At 41.1% G+C, this 18,063-nt stretch overlaps 3 protein-coding genes across 5 annotated transcripts; 1 reads left to right on the forward strand and 2 right to left on the reverse strand.

The window, feature by feature from the left end:
* Window positions 1-37: 37 nt before the first annotated feature.
* Window positions 38-2,330, forward strand: LOC109959631 (uncharacterized). Of its 3 annotated transcripts, none has more exons than XM_020599150.1 (4): window positions 38-541; window positions 693-1,124; window positions 1,326-1,545; window positions 2,007-2,330. In XM_020599150.1, exons 2-4 carry the CDS (start codon window positions 990-992, stop codon window positions 2,258-2,260), a joined length of 609 nt encoding a protein of 202 aa, XP_020454806.1. In that variant the 5' UTR covers window positions 38-541; window positions 693-989; the 3' UTR covers window positions 2,261-2,330. The 3 variants fall into 3 exon arrangements, with proteins under 3 accessions (XP_020454806.1, XP_020454804.1, XP_020454805.1); XM_020599148.1 differs by having other exon boundaries at window positions 696-1,124; XM_020599149.1 differs by lacking the exon at window positions 38-541 and having other exon boundaries at window positions 551-1,124.
* A 103-nt stretch (window positions 2,331-2,433) lies between these two features.
* c8h22orf15 (chromosome 8 C22orf15 homolog) lies at window positions 2,434-7,165 on the reverse strand. Its single transcript, XM_020599152.1, has 5 exons — window positions 7,063-7,165; window positions 6,689-6,775; window positions 4,101-4,223; window positions 3,555-3,626; window positions 2,434-3,352 (listed from the first exon to the last, which is right to left on the reverse strand). Exons 1-5 carry the CDS (start codon window positions 7,085-7,087, stop codon window positions 3,213-3,215), a joined length of 447 nt encoding a protein of 148 aa, XP_020454808.1. The 5' UTR covers window positions 7,088-7,165; the 3' UTR covers window positions 2,434-3,212.
* A 3,760-nt stretch (window positions 7,166-10,925) lies between these two features.
* adora2aa (adenosine A2a receptor a) lies at window positions 10,926-17,624 on the reverse strand. Its single transcript, XM_020599122.1, has 3 exons — window positions 17,338-17,624; window positions 13,224-13,941; window positions 10,926-11,613 (listed from the first exon to the last, which is right to left on the reverse strand). The coding sequence occupies exons 2-3, from the start codon at window positions 13,559-13,561 to the stop codon at window positions 10,926-10,928; spliced, it is 1,026 nt and encodes a 341-aa protein (XP_020454778.1). The 5' UTR covers window positions 13,562-13,941; window positions 17,338-17,624.
* Window positions 17,625-18,063: the final 439 nt, after the last annotated feature.

Genomic DNA, 18,063 nt, shown 5'->3' on the forward strand with positions numbered 1-18,063 from the left:
CTCAGGTAACAAGTTGTTTTACAATGTTTACAGTTAAAAATATGTTTAATTTCATGTATCACAATAAGTAACTCATAAATTAAGTTAAGGTTAAGTGACTGTCTTGATGCAGTGTTAGGTCAGGTCAATTTAAAAATTAATTTTTAAAGATTAATATTTGTTAGTTATATATCAGTGGGCAGGCAGGTGATGACGGAGGGAGGAAAGAAAGCTGCAGCATCTCCTGGGAAACTAGTTTGAGAAAGGCAGGTTTTGTCGATTTGAAGGAATTTACATGGCCTGGGAGTAGTGAGCAGGGGCAGAGAGGAACTGAGGAGCAGACTGTGTTAATAGCAGCATGACAATTTGTGCCTATAAAATATGTTATTAGTTGTTAATTACTTAACTATTTACCATATCTTGAATGTGTTTTTCAGCTGCTAATATAAGTACAGAGATGCTGTCCAGCCTCTCTAAGGAGGATTTGCGAGATCTCTTTCCGCGGCCTGAGCACTTCCTCAGAAGGTGAACCATTTGGAGGCTTACTCATGAGCAAAATGAGGTAATGTAGGTTTGACATTTGGTCTAACAATGCAGTATTTTCTTTTATTTAAGAAGTATTTCCTGGCCATCATACATTTATCTAAAGATAATTTTGGGTGGTGTTTTTGCCTTTCAGTTGTTACTGAATAAAATGTACTTCATATCTTAAGCAGGGTCAAGAATCAGACCCGTGCAGACCTGGCACCTGCTCTGAGACCTGTGATTTCAACTCCAGCCCCCTCTCCTCTCAACCCACACACCACTCTCCATCTCCTGACCCTTCTCCCAACGTAAGAGACCAACATAGGACCGTACAGCTTGTCAGTCCACAGTATGTCATATACACAGACACGGAGTTGGAGCAATCAAGAAGCACCTTTTTTGAAAAACAGCGTGCTGGACAAGAAGGAGAGCATATCCTTTTCAAAGATCTTCGCTGTCGATTAATCAGAAATACAGTAACAAGCATGATTTCGATTAAGAGAGCAGCAGGGGATGGCTTCCAGTACCCATGCACCCGTGAACTCATAGTAATGGCGAAGCGTCTCATAGAGTACTACCCAATGCTGCGGGACAAATCTGCAGCCAGTGGAGCTGAGTGGGTAAGTCACGAGTCAGGTGTTCATTACATTTCCAAACACGGTACAGTTAAAGCCAAGGAGCAAACATCTGACACTCAGAATAGGGGGAATGTGCTTCATCCAGATTAATACGCAACGTGTCTGTTTGTATGGTTTAATTTCTGGATCTGATTTAGTTTCATGTAATTAGTAACACAAACAATTTGTTGTCTGTCTTGTTAGGAACCTGTGAAGAAGCAGCTTTTGAAAAGGCTTCAGAATGTGACAACCCCCAAAAAGAAACAGGGAGCGACCCCTTCAAGAAAAAGGCCACGAAGCCTTAGTTTTCAGAGCAGCCAGGAGACGTCTACTGATGAGACTGATGAGTCCACTTCCTCAACTTTGATCTTGGGGAGATCATCACATTCTAGATGCAGTACCTCAGAGGCTGAAGAGTTGGATGGTAAGTACAGAAATTCCCATAGTAGATAGTATTTATGTATAAATGTAGCTTCTGCTGCAACTCTAAAGAATAGACTAGAAACAAAGTGACAGTTTAGACTGTTTCCTATAAAACAACAGGTTGCAATTGGGGGATTGATGTACATATCTGTCTTTAAGTTCAACAATATCATCTTAGAGGGGAAAAATACTCACTGCGGGAATATGTGTAATAATACCTTAGACAATGCCCTTTTTTTTTTCTTTTTTTTTTTTTTGCATTTCTGCAAATATTTCACAATAAACGTTTTGTTAGGAAATGAAATGCTAGAAGATGTTTAATTTAAAACATACAGAAAGTTTTCAGTTTGTATTAACGGTGCTGTGTTTGGAAAGGTGGTGAATACCTGACTAGTGACTTACACATTCACCTCCAGTGGTTGCATATCTTTCCCACATAATGCTGTAATAAAACTTTACCAGGAACTACATCAGGAACTACTGAGAGCCTACAGAATCAGGCCAGACATTATAAAACTCTACAGGAGATGTACAAGACCAAGGCCAGGCCCAACAAGAAGGATGTTTCCCAGCTCATGGACCTTGAATTCCAAGCAAGACGGGCCTTCATTGACTCTGATGCCATTAAGGAGCAGGACCGGCCTTCCAAGATACTTCAAGCTTATCCCTGCTTCAGAGAACTAGATCATGTAAGAAAATGTATTGATTTTAAGTAGGCCTATGCCTAGTTAGTACCCGATTGAATATCAAATGGGATATGGTGTGGGAATATGGAATCAGATGGGTCCCAGTATTAAGAGTATAACAGCAAGTTTGAATAGTAACACATCTGTAGTTCTAAGTGTAAACATGCATTCAAAATCAGAAGTATAGTGATTTTAAATGTGTGTCTTTTAGATCAGTTTTGTTTATTGGACATGATGAGAGAGGGGACCCACGTTCAACATATCTGCAAAATGTCAAGGATAATGCAACAAACTACAGAACATTCAATACCCAAGGATGTACCATCACAAATTTACCTTGTGCCTGGATGCATGTCTTTACATATCCTCATTTTGTAATGTATGCCACGTGTTAACAGATTATTTTATCATTGTTAAATTCTAGTTTTTCTTATTTCATCTACTTTATACATTCTGCTTCACCTTATAATCATTTACCTATAGACATCCAATTATTAAATATATAGAGAGAGCATCTTTTCACTGATGCGTCTATTGTTAGCTGCCAGGTGAGGAAATCAAGCATGTGTCCCAACATACAGAATAACACACTGTCATACATAATGCCACAGTAGTACATCTAGAACTTGATGGAATTTTTTTCATTATGGAAACTTTATACTTTAACTGTATCTATATTTAGTTCATTTACTTATGTATTTACAGCTAATATGTACCTAAGTACAATTTTTAACAGATTTAGTCATTTTATATATTTTCATATTATTAGTTTTTGATTTTCTGATCTGATCAGATTTCTCTGAGAAATCATGTCCACAGCAACAATCCGACGATCGCATCGCCTTTGCGATTTCTATGTGGCAGCTGTTTGAAAACCTCTGTGGTTAAAGCATTTCTCTGTGCTACAGTGAGATTAAAGCCATGATAAAACAGATGCTTCCCTCTGTCAGAATAAAATAATGAGACATGACTTAAAGGTCTGTCATGACTTGTGTAGAAACGATTTGATTTGGTGGTCCTTCTTGCGCCTGGTTTGGCTACCGGGGCTGCTCCTCTGGGCCCATTCTCTGCTGATTTTTCTGTCTCGCTCTTTCTCAGGGTTTGACAGTTTCCTCAGCAGCTCTACACCAAAAGAGTTGACAAACCATTTATTATGTACTGCTGTATATTTAGTGTTATGATTGTTTTTTTTTTATCCTACACATGGTTTTGACCATTGACTGTTCATGGGATTGACCAACAGGAGGCCTCAGAGAGCCATTTGAAGTCTGTTGGTCAGTCAGAAACAATTCAAGATTTTTCCTCTGGTGAGGGTTGTATTTACCTGCTAACTCAGGATGACTTTGACTATAGTTGTTTAGGAGAGACACATATTTTCGACCTCCAGTATCATCATCTGCTGAAGAGAAGTAAAGTCATTAACTTTCAGCTGTATTAAAACAGCTGGACCAGCTAAGAGTTTCCCACAAAACAAAATTAAATATACCTTTTGTTACTGTAGAATACTTGAATGAGCAGCAAAATCAAGAGTTTAAACTACTGTCATCCAGAATCAACACAATATACTTCAGTAAACCTTTTATAATATCATGACCTATGGAGAATCATACTTTGACATCCTCTTTCCAAAGTTATAATTATGATTTTAACACAATGATCATTTTGTCAGTCAAACATTAATGGATACGTCTGAAACATGTATGACAAACAAACATATATTTGTATTATCACTTATTATTTTCAAATCTTAGATATCTGAACTTGGAGTCAAACTGTCCAGGCAAGAGTTTGTTAACTACATGAGACTTCCTCTCTGTATTATTTCTGGCATTTGTTCATTTGAAGTTCTGCTGATAGTAGATGGACTCACGGCAGACTTGTAGGAGGACGTAGTACTGTCTCTCTACCAGCACACTGCTGGCTAGAGCCTCACTGTACTGCATTGCCTCCAGGTTCATCACTGTACCACTGCTGTCCACCAGGTCCACACACTCTACAAAAAGAGTTCTACAGTTTTTATGTTTGTTTTTTAACATAAGAAACCAAAAAGGACATATGAATGTCCGTCAGCAGATGAGAAGTTTTAAAAAAACCTCTCAGACGATCCTCTCAAAGCACTTCATAATTACTCTGACACCAGTAATCATGAAGTGTTTTGAGAGGATCGTTCTAAAGCACATCAAGGATGTTATCCCAGTTGGTCTGGACATCCACCAGTTTGCCTACAGAGAGAACCGATCAACAGAGGATGCTGTCTCAATAGCATTACACACAGCCCTGTCCCACCTGGGGCATCCTAACACTTATGTCAGGATGCTATTTGTTGACTTCAGTTAGTCCTTTAACACTGTAATCCCAGAGAAACTGGTACTGAAACTGCACAATATGGGAATGCCTGCAATGAAGTGTCTTTGGATTAAAGACTTCCTAACTAACAGGGCCTCAAGTGGTGAGAATCGGAAGCTGTACATCATCCACACTGGTCCTGAACACAGGCACACCACAGGGCTGTGTGCTCCGCCCAGTTCTCTTCACTCTGTTTACCCATGACTGTGATGCCATTCACCCCACAAACACAGTAGTGAAGTTTGCAGACGACACCACCGTAGTGGGTCTCATCTCAGACAATGATGAGACTCACACTACAGAGGAGATCCAGCACCTGACAAAGTGGTGTTCAGAGAACAATCTTGTCCTGAACACCAGCAAGACTAAAGAGGTCATTGTGGATTATAGGAGGTCCAAGAAGACAATGTATGCTCCTCTTCTCATACATGGGGAGGTGGTGGAGCAAGTGGATAACATCAAGTTCCTGGGCATCCACATCACATCTGACCTGACCTGGTCTCTGAAAACACAAGTAAATGTTTTACATTTCTTCCTCTTGACCCAGATGGTGAGAACAGCTCAGGGCATCGTAGGAAATCCTCTTCTGGATCTGGACTCACTATACACTGACCGGATCCAGAGGAGGGCCGGACGGATTGCTGCAGACCCCACCCACCCAGGCAACAGTCTGTTTGTGCCTCTTCCCTCCAGGAAAAGGTACAGGAATATAAAGACTAAAACAAACAGACTGAGACACAGCTTCTTCCCCAGAGCTGTGAAATCAATCACCCCCCTAACCCCCAGTCACACACACAACCTCCCCCCTACGGACAGACACACACCCATGCTCACACCTCCTCCTAAAGACTGAGATTTGCAATGAGCTGCACCTTATAATGTCACTACACTCTTTTGCTGCTAACATGCTGTTGACCTGATTAAGTCCTACACATTTTCATTTTTATCTGTTCATATTTTTATATTGACTTGTACAATTTTTGTGTTATTTATGTAAATAATGTGTCTTTTATGCCGAGAGCTGCTGGAAGAAATTTCATTGTGCTATGCATAATGACAATAAAGATTCTTGACTTGACTTCTTGAGTCATACATGTTTATTTAAGTTATGAATGCTACAATGATTTTCTGATACAGTCTAAAAAATGTGGGAGTTGGTGTTTCATGTGGATTGTATTAGCAGTACATCACTGATCTTTTTGATGAAGAGCTATTATTTTTATTTATTAAGCACAGCTACCGTAGCTAAAACTAAGTCTGTCTAACAGTCCTACAATAAATCCTCCTTCACAAAGGTGATAATATTCAGTTTGTGTTGAAACTATTTTAGAGAGGCGCTTCTTCAACTCTATGACCATTTAGAGGCTGTAGTTCATGCTGTTGTTGTATCGTACCACATTATACTGACAGGTGTTGCTATTATTTATTGTGATATACCTGGGTTGGTTCTAACATTATAAACACAGCATGAGACTACATTGGATTTATCTATCTGTATCTCTAAACTGTGATATATGTATAGATATAGAGATGAATATTAATTAGAAGTAGAAATAATAATTGCTAACAATGCTGCAGTACTTTTCCAACACCAAGTAAGTGTCAGGTTTGCCCGGCTGCACCCGCCTCTCTCACCTCCTTCACTGTTGTTTGTTGACACCCGGTTACTCAGTTTATCTTCACCTGTCTGTTTCTTGCCATTTCACTGCACTGTACATAAATAAATCACTGCTTGCACTGAAGTCAACTATCTGGGTCCGCCATTCTTTTTGCTCGCTCACTTCCCGTGTGCGAGCAAACCTAACAGTAAGCCCCAAGAACGTTCACCTACAAGTAATGGCAGCCTATCTCTAGCCTGAGAGGTGTAACTCAGGGCAAAACAAGGCTGCTGTTTTTCCTTCAGCTTATTGCTATGAGCACATGCTAATAACTGGGAGACTCAGATGAGTGTATCAACATTTTCAACAGCTCAGATCTTGTATGCTGGTGGCTGGTCTGAAAGAGCACAAGGTTCAATGAAACACAAAGTGAAGCCCGAAACAACAGAAGTAAAAACTAAGATTTTGAAAAGCGAGGGGGACATTACACCCCGCAACCCACTAAAATGGTTACCTTTTGTGTCCATACCACAGCGCTCCTTTAAATGATGGATGAAGTTTATAAGCTTACAGTTGAGATTGAGCATCTCCATCCTGCTGTCTGTCAAGACATTGAGAATATTACAGTTCACATAAAATCTTGCACTTCGGTTATTTCATAATCCAGATATTATTCACCCTGCACTCTAGTTCACTACCACACTAAATGTCTGTGTGCTAAAGCACAGCAACAATTTACCCCAGTATGTAATATATACTGGAAAGCCTTCCAGTACATAAAAACAAAAACAGGTTAAATTCTGTTTTACATTAAAAACAGATAAAATTGTTTTGTTTTTTTTTTCTACTTAAAAAGCATAGAGAAAGAAATATATCTGGGAACTTTACCTCCAAACAGGATAGTGACAAACATGTTCTGGTCCTTAGCTCCCCTGGTACTGGTGCTACCCCTAGTTTAAAGCATCTCTTTATTCCCAGTAAAAGGGCAGTAACAAGTCTGGACTGGGCACAAAATGCAACAACAGACTGTTAAATCAGTCTTGTTGTCCACACCTTTTGACAAAGACAGAGGGACAGGCTGCACAAACTGGCCAATGCACAGTGGGTAAATACACATTCTCCCTTGGCACCCTCCTCTTCTTTTCCTCCTTTTAAAAGCTGAAATCCTTTAAATGAGGGGACAAGGGAATGCTGTTGCTTGTTTCCATGGAGTCTCTCACTGACAGACCAACACTGTGGACTTTATAGCTACTTGTGTGATGTTAAGACTGACTGAAAAAGAGGTGCTATTGTTTCCACCAACGATTGGAACTAATAAGCTGAATGACCCGAGCCATCACAGTTCTGCTTACTGAATCGCCCCTGAAGGAAACTTTTGTCCCAGTTTTACTTTTGATTCTGGAGGTAAGGGAGGCAGTCCCCAGCTAAAATTCAATTGTAAAGAAAAACTGTTCCCACTACACAACTTACTTTAAAATCACTATTATCTCTTCAACCACAATGTACAGTTCTATATTACAGTGCAAAATCATAAGCAAAAAGATTCCTACATAGTTACATGGAACCCAGCCTGTGCTAGTAATGTGGAGTTTGTTGGCCACATGGGGGCAGCACAAACTGTAAAAACTACACGGACAGAATCTTACCAAGTCCTGTGAGGAATAACGGCCGTCTTTAATAGTAAATCAGTTAGCCAGTTATCTTAGCTTAGCATAAAGAAAACAGAGGAAATCAGCTAGTTTGGTTTGAAGATACAAAAAAAAGCATAATAATGACCAGAACTTTTTTAGTAATAGCCAGGCTAGCTGTTCTCCTCTGTGGCCAGTCTTTATGCTAAGGTAAGATAACTTCTATTGGCTAACATACAGGCATAATCATGGCAAGAATATTTCCCAAAATGTATAACTATTCTTTTGATATAAATATATTTATTAAAGCAGCTTTAACACGAAATGTTCCCTTTAAGTCCCCTTTGGAGCTGTAATAGCCTGAAAATGTGAGACATAACCTGGATATGACCCAGCTGCGGAGACGAGATGCTGGAAAGCAATAAAAGCCAAAAAAGGAGAATCAAAACAGCTTAACTCACCATTTCGCAGAAACAAATCTCTGACTCAATTCTATGGACTTAACAGATCACATATAAAACATGACAGTGTCTGGTGAAAGCTGTTCCTACAGCTTATGGTCAGTGCTTACCGCAAATACAGTAAATACAGTGAAAATGTAAAAGGGTTTATTTAAAGGCAGGACTTTGTGCCAAGATGGTAGCTGCACTGGACTATGGATGAATTCACCAGGAAACAAACAAAAACAGAACTTCTTCCACCATGAATTTGATTTAAATCAAAAATGTAATCACTGACAAATAATTATCCATCAGTCATCAATCTATTTCAAAAGTCAACATTTACATGAATAAATAATAAGCACACAGTCAAGTCACATTGTCTCAATGAGCAAACAAAAATACAAGGTTACGTCTCAGCACTGCATTACCAGCTTTGGGGCTGATGTTTTACGTGGCTGTTGACACAAACATGAACAAACCCATCACTGGTGAAAGTACTGTCCTTCATTTTTAAGAAACAGCATGGGGAGCAAAACAAAATCAGAACTCATTCATTTGTGCTGGATTATCCATACTATAAATCAGTGCCTAAAAGCTGAAATTACATTGCGACAGAAAGAAGTAGGCTGAAAATGAATCCTGTTTAACTTTACAGTTGAGTATTGCTTTGCAGGTGGGTCACACTGTCTCTGCACCTTGCAGGTGTGCATAATGGAGTGCATCTGTCGTGACTCGTGATTCATGGGGAAGTCCATCAGAGAAAGTACAAGACTCCAACACACACCATGGATATTTAGACATGAAATCTTCTTTATTAATTTCCCACTGCAAGCAACGCGTTTCGCATTGCAGCTTCTTCAGGCTCGCTCATCTCGTCATCTGTGACAGGTGTGTGTTTTAAAGGTTTTCATGAGTCAATGGCTACTGGTCAGTGGCAGTCACATGGCATACATCAGTCATTTCAAATACAGTTAAAAAAACAATATAAAAGTTCATAATAACAATCAACATCATACAAAAGAAGATCTAAAATAGTTACAATCATTTTGTGTTACTCAATGGAAAAAAAACAATATATAGAATAGATGGATGGATCAGCCCAAAGTTAATACATTACCAACATCATTCATACGTGTTCCACCTGCTACGTCTGAGCTAAACTCTATATCACAGGAATGGGTTCAGATCCAACACTTTATGTAAGCCACGGGGTTCTACAGTGTTTAACGTATGTATCCAATATGCTTCTCTTTGCAGCAGTTGTTTGACTGCGTCGCCCCCTCTACATATATGGGTGGAAGCTGATCCATGTTTTTAATCCAGGTAGTGTCTGGCAATAGTGTAATCTACATTTACGTTCCTAAGAGCTAGTTTGTGTTCAGCTATTCTTAACTTAAGGTGACCTTTGGTTTGGTCAACATATGCAAGCCCATACAGACATTTATAAGCCCACATGCCCACAAGCATTTATAAGTCCTTTTATCTCATATTTTTCACCTGTATGTAGGTGATACAATACTTTTGTACTGAATCTTTTGAACAAGTTGGACAATGACAACATATATATTTTCCACGAATTTTATATGAAAGCCAAATGGATTTTTTAGAGAGTGCTGTATATGCCCACTGAGTCATGAGAACCGATAAAACACACGCCTGCCACAGATGATGAAATGGGTAAGCCTGAAGAAGCTGTAATGTGAAATCTGTTGCTCGCATTCTTGTGCAGAATTTAATAACGATTTTCTTCTAGACATCCATGGTGTGCGAGGGAGTCTGATATTTTTGTTATATTTGAGAGTCCTGTTTCCCTTTGGATGGATGAGCAGTCTATGCTGTTTCTGGCTGTGCACAGGATTATCACCTTACTTCCATCAGAGAAAGTGATTATATCCGTGTCCCTGAAACATGAAAAACTCTATGAATAATTAAAAATGTTACTGTTTTTAGTCAATGGCCCATGGAGGTCTGAAATGACAGGCTGAAATTGTCTCACACACTGTGGTGTGTTCCTTCAATCTGATGTTAAACAAAGAGGGACATTCAATGCTTTTTCTATTCATAATGTTTTAAGAAAGTGAACGGTGCAGACTGTTGCTCTCCATACTGGCTGAGCTTTGGTCAGAGTGCAGAACTCTTAACCATTTTCACAGAAAAGCACAAGTGTCTGCACCTTCAAGAGAGAACTGTCGGTGGGACTGTCATGTTAAAGCTATTTGAGTCACTTCTGTTACATTTTAAATTTCAAAAAAAATCTCTTTGTTTAAATAGTGGAGACAGTTTGACATGGAGAGGAGATTTAAGTCCATTATCTGCTCCCATTTCCATTGTAAAATCTAGACTTGTCCCGATCTCTCTTAGCGTTTCTGCTGAGCTGACATTTAAATTTAGTGTGAGCCTCCAACATTCCTCCTGCATCAGGACGCTGAAGCAGTTCTTCCTGTTCTGCTCGTTGAACAGAGGTGCAGCTTGGCCAGAGCCCACTTCTGGTACAGTGCAGTCATGTTACTGCTCCACATACTGTAGATGACCCACCGGTATACAAGTTTATCTGAGGGCCTGCAGCGGACACGGCCCCATTTTAGGACAGCGGGACATGACGACTGACAGCGGGCGGTGTGACCCCGCCATCAGACCACCCCCCACTGGAGAGATATGAGTAGGGCAGGGGCAGGGGGGCTCACCACCACCCTCCCCTGAGGTCACCTGACTTGAGTCTGATGGAGTCAGTGATGCTGTGGTGAATGGAGGTGCGCTTACTGCTGCCACTCTCAAACCGCTCCTGCTTGCCCAGGATGTGCCGTCTGATGATCTTACGAAAGGTTTGTCGGAACTCCCGGATGCGGTAGGCGTAGATGAAGGGGTTGATCACAGAGTTTGCATGGGACAGAATAATAGCCACATACATGACCCAGAGCGGAGGACGGTCACACTGAGGACAGAAGAGGGTGAAGCAGTTGATAATGTGTAAAGGAAGCCAGCAGACTGCAAAGAGCCCAACTATGATGGCCAGAGACTTGGCAGCCTGGATCTCCTTCTGCATCGTGGAGCGTGACTTGTCGCCATGAACCGCTTTCACCTCGATGAGCTTGAGCTGGTGGCGAGCCGCCATGAAGATACACAGGTAGATGGCCAGCATCAGCAGCAGAGGAATCAGTACACAGGCAAAAAAGTTGAAGTAGACCATATACTTCATGTCCACCACCGCCTCAAACAGGCACTTCATCAGGCCAGGGGGGCAGGTGCTGTTGGCACTTTCGGGCGACTTGTGCCAGCCCATCATAGGGGTCAGACCGATGCCGATTGATAAAACCCAGCAGATGGCGATGATGCTTCGTGCCCGCTCACTTGTCACCAAACTGTTGTACCTGCAGAAGGAGATGATAGAAACATGTAGCAGAGCAGCACCTCTGTCTGTCAAGCTCAAAAGCCTGAGAGGTTTAGAGGTTTGTCTCCCAAAAGGACCCCACTAAAACTGTCAGTAGTCTTTTTGTGACAGTTGTAGGTATTATGTTATATACAAAGCTGAATGCTAAATTAATCATCTTTAGTATACAGTGTTAAGAAGTGCCCCTTGACTTATCATTTTCTCATTTGATTGCTGTGTGGATGCACATCTGATCTCAAACTAAAAGAGAAAGGATAAACAACAAAGTCTTTCAGGATTCCTCAAAGGAAGAATCTATTTTGAGTGGGCCTGTAGTGCAGTGTGGGAGAGCAGCTGAGATATCTGCCTTGTTTCTATCACATTCTAGAAATGTTAAAGTCCAAAGGTTACTGCTACAAAAACAAGCCCCCTCCCCACCAGGGCTGCAAAGAACTGCGCAGAGAACCTCTCATGTACCGTCGGCAGAAGGAGAAGGAGGAGGAGGAGGAGGGTGTGTGAAAACAAATTTGTGACCTGAAAACAGGAAGACTGGGTTTGATGCGGCTCTAAGGTCAAATAATTTAGTGTGCTGAGTTCACAGAGTGAACTACAGCGTCACTGCTGGTCAGTGTGTCGAGGTGACAGGTAAATGTCTGGAGACATGTCAGCCCTGGCAAATCTGAATGCTAAATCTTAGATGACACTCAACAAATTACAGTACAGTATGACTTAAATCTGACTTAATAGTCAGATTTCCCAGGGGGTTAGGGGCTTACACAACCTGCATAACCAATTAGAGTAATATTCATTTGATTACTCCAAGGGGACATGGCCTCGTGAGAGACGCCATTTCCTAACACATTTATTCAGCCAAGACTTTCTGGGTCAAATGTTATGTTTTCACCAACAGAAAGGAAATACTAAGTTCTAATGTGAGACTTGCCTGGGACTAAGAAACAGAGAAAATAAAGAAGAAGAAATGTGCCGAAGTTATGGACCATTTTGAATATACTCACTCAGGTTAACATATGCTTTTTAGGTTCTTACTTTTCCCCCCAAAACAAGTCTGTCGTCCATGCCTCAACATTGTGCCACCACATTGTAATACAACAGCATTAATACATAGTTTATAAGTAGGAACTCGTTTTCTTATTAATGCCTAATAAATCATTTTACTAATGGTTGATATAGCCTGAAACTACTCAGGACAACTTTTTAACTTTGGGGTTGCCAGGTTGTGAATAACCCCACTGATGCTTTGTAACCTTTGAATTTGGTATTAGTGCACTTACTGATGCTTTTAAACCATTAATAAAAGTTTTCCAATATGTGTTCCAGTCTGTAGCTGTTAATGTTAATAAATCAGTAATCCATCACATCCGCAGTTGTCCATGTTAATAAGTGAATTTTAGTCCAAGGCAGTGAGGGATTTTTCGCACTCTTGCAAAGCAGTTATTAACATATTATAATGGATCTATAAAGTATTAATAAATACTGTATTACCCATTAACAAAGCCACCAGAGTTTATAATTTATAAACTGTATATAAATGGTGTTTCTGTTTCTCTCTAACTGATAACTAACTATTGTAGTGTCCCCTGGGTCACTGACCTGAGTGGAAGCTTGATAGCGATGTAGCGGTCTATAGCAATAGCCAGCAGGCTGAAGATGGAGTTTTGTGTGAGAACCAGCACGAAGCAGGCGATGAACAGGCAGCCATAGAAGTTGGAGCAGAAGCCGGTGCTGATGACGATGGCGAAGGGAATGGCCATGACCCCCACAGCGATGTCAGCCACCGCCAGTGACACCACAAAGAAGTTGGTGATGGTCTGCAGGTTGCTGTTGAGACACACGGCCCAGCAGACCAGGACATTGCCCAGCACGGAGAACACGGCGATCAGCACCTCCAGGACAATGTAGAGGACAGTGGCGGTGGGGTCGTCCGGCATGGTGACACAAACGGCGAGGTCACTGAAGAGGAGAGAGGAGACCTCACCTCAAAGACCATAGCTGCAGCCTGACTACTGAGCTCAGCTTCCCCACATCTAACAACTCCAGAAATGTCCACCGGGTTCTCCAAAGCAGCCAAGCCAAGTCTGTCACGCCTGCTCAGCTCAAACAGCCGATGAAGAGGTTTTCTCAGCAGCAGAAGAATCTATCATTGCTCCTATGTGCACACACAGGACACAGCTGCCTCCATTCTCTCCTGGTACCAAGCACGTCTGCTGTCCTCTCCCCTCAGATCCTCCCCCTCAGCATTTTTTTTTCCCATGAACTGCTGGAGGAGCTGAGATGATGCCAAAACGCACATCACTGGAACATCACATCACTGGAGATAAAGAGGTGCAGAAGTGAAAAAGAGGAAATGTTTCTAAAGTAAAGGAAGTGAACTACAACAGACACACAGAGCAGGACTGTACAAGGCTGTGCTCTTTCTAAGAAGCTACAATTTCCTCCCATGTAACTTCTAGACTGTATATAAGGGGTGATACACTACAACTGAATGGGCCCCTCTTCATCCTGAGGAGGAGCAGTGGAAGAGCAGTTTGAATAGACTTCATCTGTGTCTGCTGCACATGTGCTGAAGCCCCCAACCACTTTTAGGTGTTGCCTTGACTTTCGCCCCTCAGCCAGCCGCTTACTGTGACCAAAAGCATCTTATATAAATGTGAAATGTTCTGTCAAAGTTGACAGTTTATTCACAAAATGTCCCTTTTCAGACGCATCAGCAAACCAAAGTGAAGAACCCCTCAAAATGCCTGTCAGGGCTACTGAGGTTCTACAGAAATGATCCTCATGAGTTGGTGGAGAGCAAAAGGAAGCTGATATTGGACTTAGATTTGCAAAGTGCTCTGAAACATCAACGCCAAATGAATGCTAACAATGCTAAGTATCTGTAAGATATCAAAATTAACTTAGAATACAATTATATGTTAATGGTATGCTTACAGCTTATTCCCACTGCCCACAGGTTTTACAGTACAAGTTATGCATCACACTTCTTTTGACTTAAATTCACTCACATTTGATCCTAGTCTGTCTGTGGCTTTTTTTTTACAGAGACACGCCTTCTGAGACATGTTTCCAAAATGGTTGTATCACAGACACGCCTTTTGAGACATGTTTCCAAAATGGTTGTATCACAGATCCTGAATCATGATGAACAATATCTGAAGCAATACATATGTGTGTCACAATAGGATAGTTGTACTGTAGCTCACCAGTTGCCACTTATGTAAATGTTACTAGATACTTGTAGCATAGAACTTTGTCACTGCGGGGACATTTTTAAGCACAATTCTTAGGGGTTTGATAAATATGGCCCCTTGTCTACTCTCAATTAATGAACCCCACTATAGTCAGATTCCTTGATATCAGTGAGCCATCGGCCCTCAAAGACTTAGCAAACATTAATCTGCTGTTTTTGTGGTGCTGAATTCTCTCAGAGGAAATATTTCTAGAGGTTACGTCGAGTTTTAGGATAAAACAGCTGTGCTGGAACACAGAGGTCTTTTCCCTCCCAGGCAGGGTTTTCCCTTTGGGTTGGAGGAGACCTTTTTATTAATACCAAAGACTTGTTATTTTAAGAACGATTGCTATCAGGACATTTTTTGATCATACTCTTTGACTTACAAATGAAGTTTTTGTTGGTCTCTTTCCTGTGAGGCCAGACAATTTATTTGTCTTGATGTCAGAGACGTCGGTGTTACACTGCTGTGTATATGTTTTATGCAGTAGCGGCGCATCTAATACAAAAATCCCAGAGGAGAGTAAAGGAAATCATGAATCTCTGAAACCCACAGCAATGGACCCTACAATAACAAGCTGTCGTGAGATTGGATTAAGAAACATGTCAGAGAGACTCCAGAGATAAACAGTGAAAGAAGGGAAAGTGAGATGCAGGGTCTGGTTCACATTCAACACTTCAAAGCATGAATTTTGCTCATAAATTAAAAGCTAAACATAGAGTATCTTTGTATTTAGATACATGGTTGAGATGTTTTGTGCAGTCAGTAACTGAATTAAGGATTAAAATATTTACTTGTCTATTAACGTTGGACCTTGCTAAAACATACCAAGACAACAACATACCCCCTCATTGCACTCCGCCAGCTGTGCACAGGAAGCACAGGAGGAACAAACATCAAACATGCAGCTTCCTGACGACACACACAGTCACTCTGCAGTGCTGATAAGTGTTTAATGTGACAGCATGGCTGTAGGCAGAGGCTTTACACCGCAAGGGTCTTGTGCAGTGTCCTTGAGCCTAACACTGATGACACCAGCAGCTCCAGGAGAGTCTGCACCAAGTAATGGAGTATAGCATCATAAATGATGGGCTACATGATCCAGGTGACCCTGTCCATATAGTTGTACTTGGATCCAGGGTCAAAATAACACACTGAAGGCCCTGGAGCAAAAAGCAGTTGCAGCCCCCTAAATGTCTCCCTGTGTGTGGCAATTTACTTAAAAATGTATTTAGGAATATGCACTAGGAATGGGGTAATACATCAAAATTCAATATATCATAATACAGAATTGTCACATTATGTATTGTTTGTCTAGTGATACATATTGTGTGGCCTCCATACACCAGTGGCTTCATATGTTTTGTAAATAAGATGGCCTAACAGAACTAAGTCAATATATTTGGCTAGAATACTAGAAAAGGGAAAAATAGAGGAATAAAGCACAAGTATGATGCAGCTAGTCATACATTGTCACTGAATTTGTAATCGTATCGTGACTGAATCGAATTGTACACACCCATCCCTACTATGCACCAGTTACATTTTGTGGTGACTAAAAAGTTAACTTTTGTCACTTTTTCCACTGTTATGGTATTTTTGTCAGTGCGCTGGCATTTTTCCTTTATCACGGGACATTCCAAAGACACTTGATCGGCTGAACCATTGCACACTTAGATGAGACTTCCTTTTCTGTGAGCACACTCTGGACTTGCTTTGGACCGGCTTTATCCCTGGTTGATTGAAACCTGTCTAAACCTGAAACTGACTCCGTCTTCCAAGTTTTCTGTGTAAATTAATTGCAAGTTGAACACCCAATTAATCCTGAAATAAGGCTGTATTACCAAGGTTTATTACATGTCAAATGATATATTTTTATAAACTGCATTTTATTTATACAAAGTGCATAAATACAATGTGAAGTCACTATTGCAGAACTAGTTATTCAGTAAGGGCCCAACTTTTCCCCCAGGGACCCTTAAAAAGCTTGACTGGCTCACGTGCTATAACCGAGGACCTACAACAAGTTTGATTTTATCTGAACATGAGCAGTGCACATGCTTTAAGACTAAAGTAGAAAAGCACCTTTAATTCTAACACTAGGTAAAGGTACATTACAACCAAAACCCCCATCCCAGGACACGGACTTGATCAACTCACCCTTAAGAACTACGTGAGGCATGAACCGCCTGGGGACGATCACAGTTGTGAACTTTGCTCAGGCTGAGTCCTGCTCGATTGTGTTCTCACAGCTGAGGAAACGTAGGGTCTGTGTTCACTAACCACGTTCCTCACACATTGATCACACGCGGTCACTGAGATTGTACACTTTATATGCTACAAATACACAGTTTGTGTTATGGTCAAACGCACAAAGTATGATCAAACTGAACACAAACCATAACAAACTCCAACATTTAAAGTCCAGGTTTTATTGATTTGGTGCTGAATCAAATTTTGTCAATAAAACAACTCACCTCTTTTCTTCGTGCACATCGATGGAAGTGTAGATTTCCGACAGCGCTGTGCACGATGGGGCGATAAAAGCGCGCTCGACCTAAGACGCATAAGCTTATTTCACGTCTCTCAGAGACAAGTGTGAAACAAACCGCCCGCGTTAAATTCAACTTCCTGGTTAAGTCCAGGCTAAAAACGAATCGACCAAATGTATTCAGTGTCTCCGGCTCGATGCAGGACAAATGACAGGGCCTCGTCAGCGAATGACTCCAGCCAGATGAGACGTGTGTCTCCGGCTGACGGTGCCTCCATGTCCTCTCCTGGGGCGGATCAGAGAAGTCAGCTGTGCGCACTGATGAGTCTGTCGATGACACACGTCCCGCTGGTGTTTCTTAGGGTTCAAATGTTATACATTTCATTACACTGGAAGACAAGTGTCCGGTTATTACCCAGTGCTACGGCCCAGCTACTGGTTAAATTAAACACACTATTCATCATTTACCATTAGCAGACTGAAAACTACTTACTAAGACAACAATGACAACATACATGGACGTTTCAGTGGTCTTTTATTTGCCAGAAAAAACATAAAGCGACCTAAAACCACCACAACATTTTTAAACAACTGATTATCATCATAGTGTGCACTTAATACTGTAGCTTAGTCCCTTCTCTCTCTCTCTCTCTCTCTCTCTCTCTCTCCCCCATCCAGCTTTAACTTTGCCAAGGGAACATTTTAGCACTGC

This window comes from Monopterus albus, unplaced genomic scaffold (genome assembly GCF_001952655.1).
Source record: "Monopterus albus unplaced genomic scaffold, M_albus_1.0 scaffold40.1, whole genome shotgun sequence".
NCBI classification, from domain to species: domain Eukaryota; kingdom Metazoa; phylum Chordata; class Actinopteri; order Synbranchiformes; family Synbranchidae; genus Monopterus; species Monopterus albus.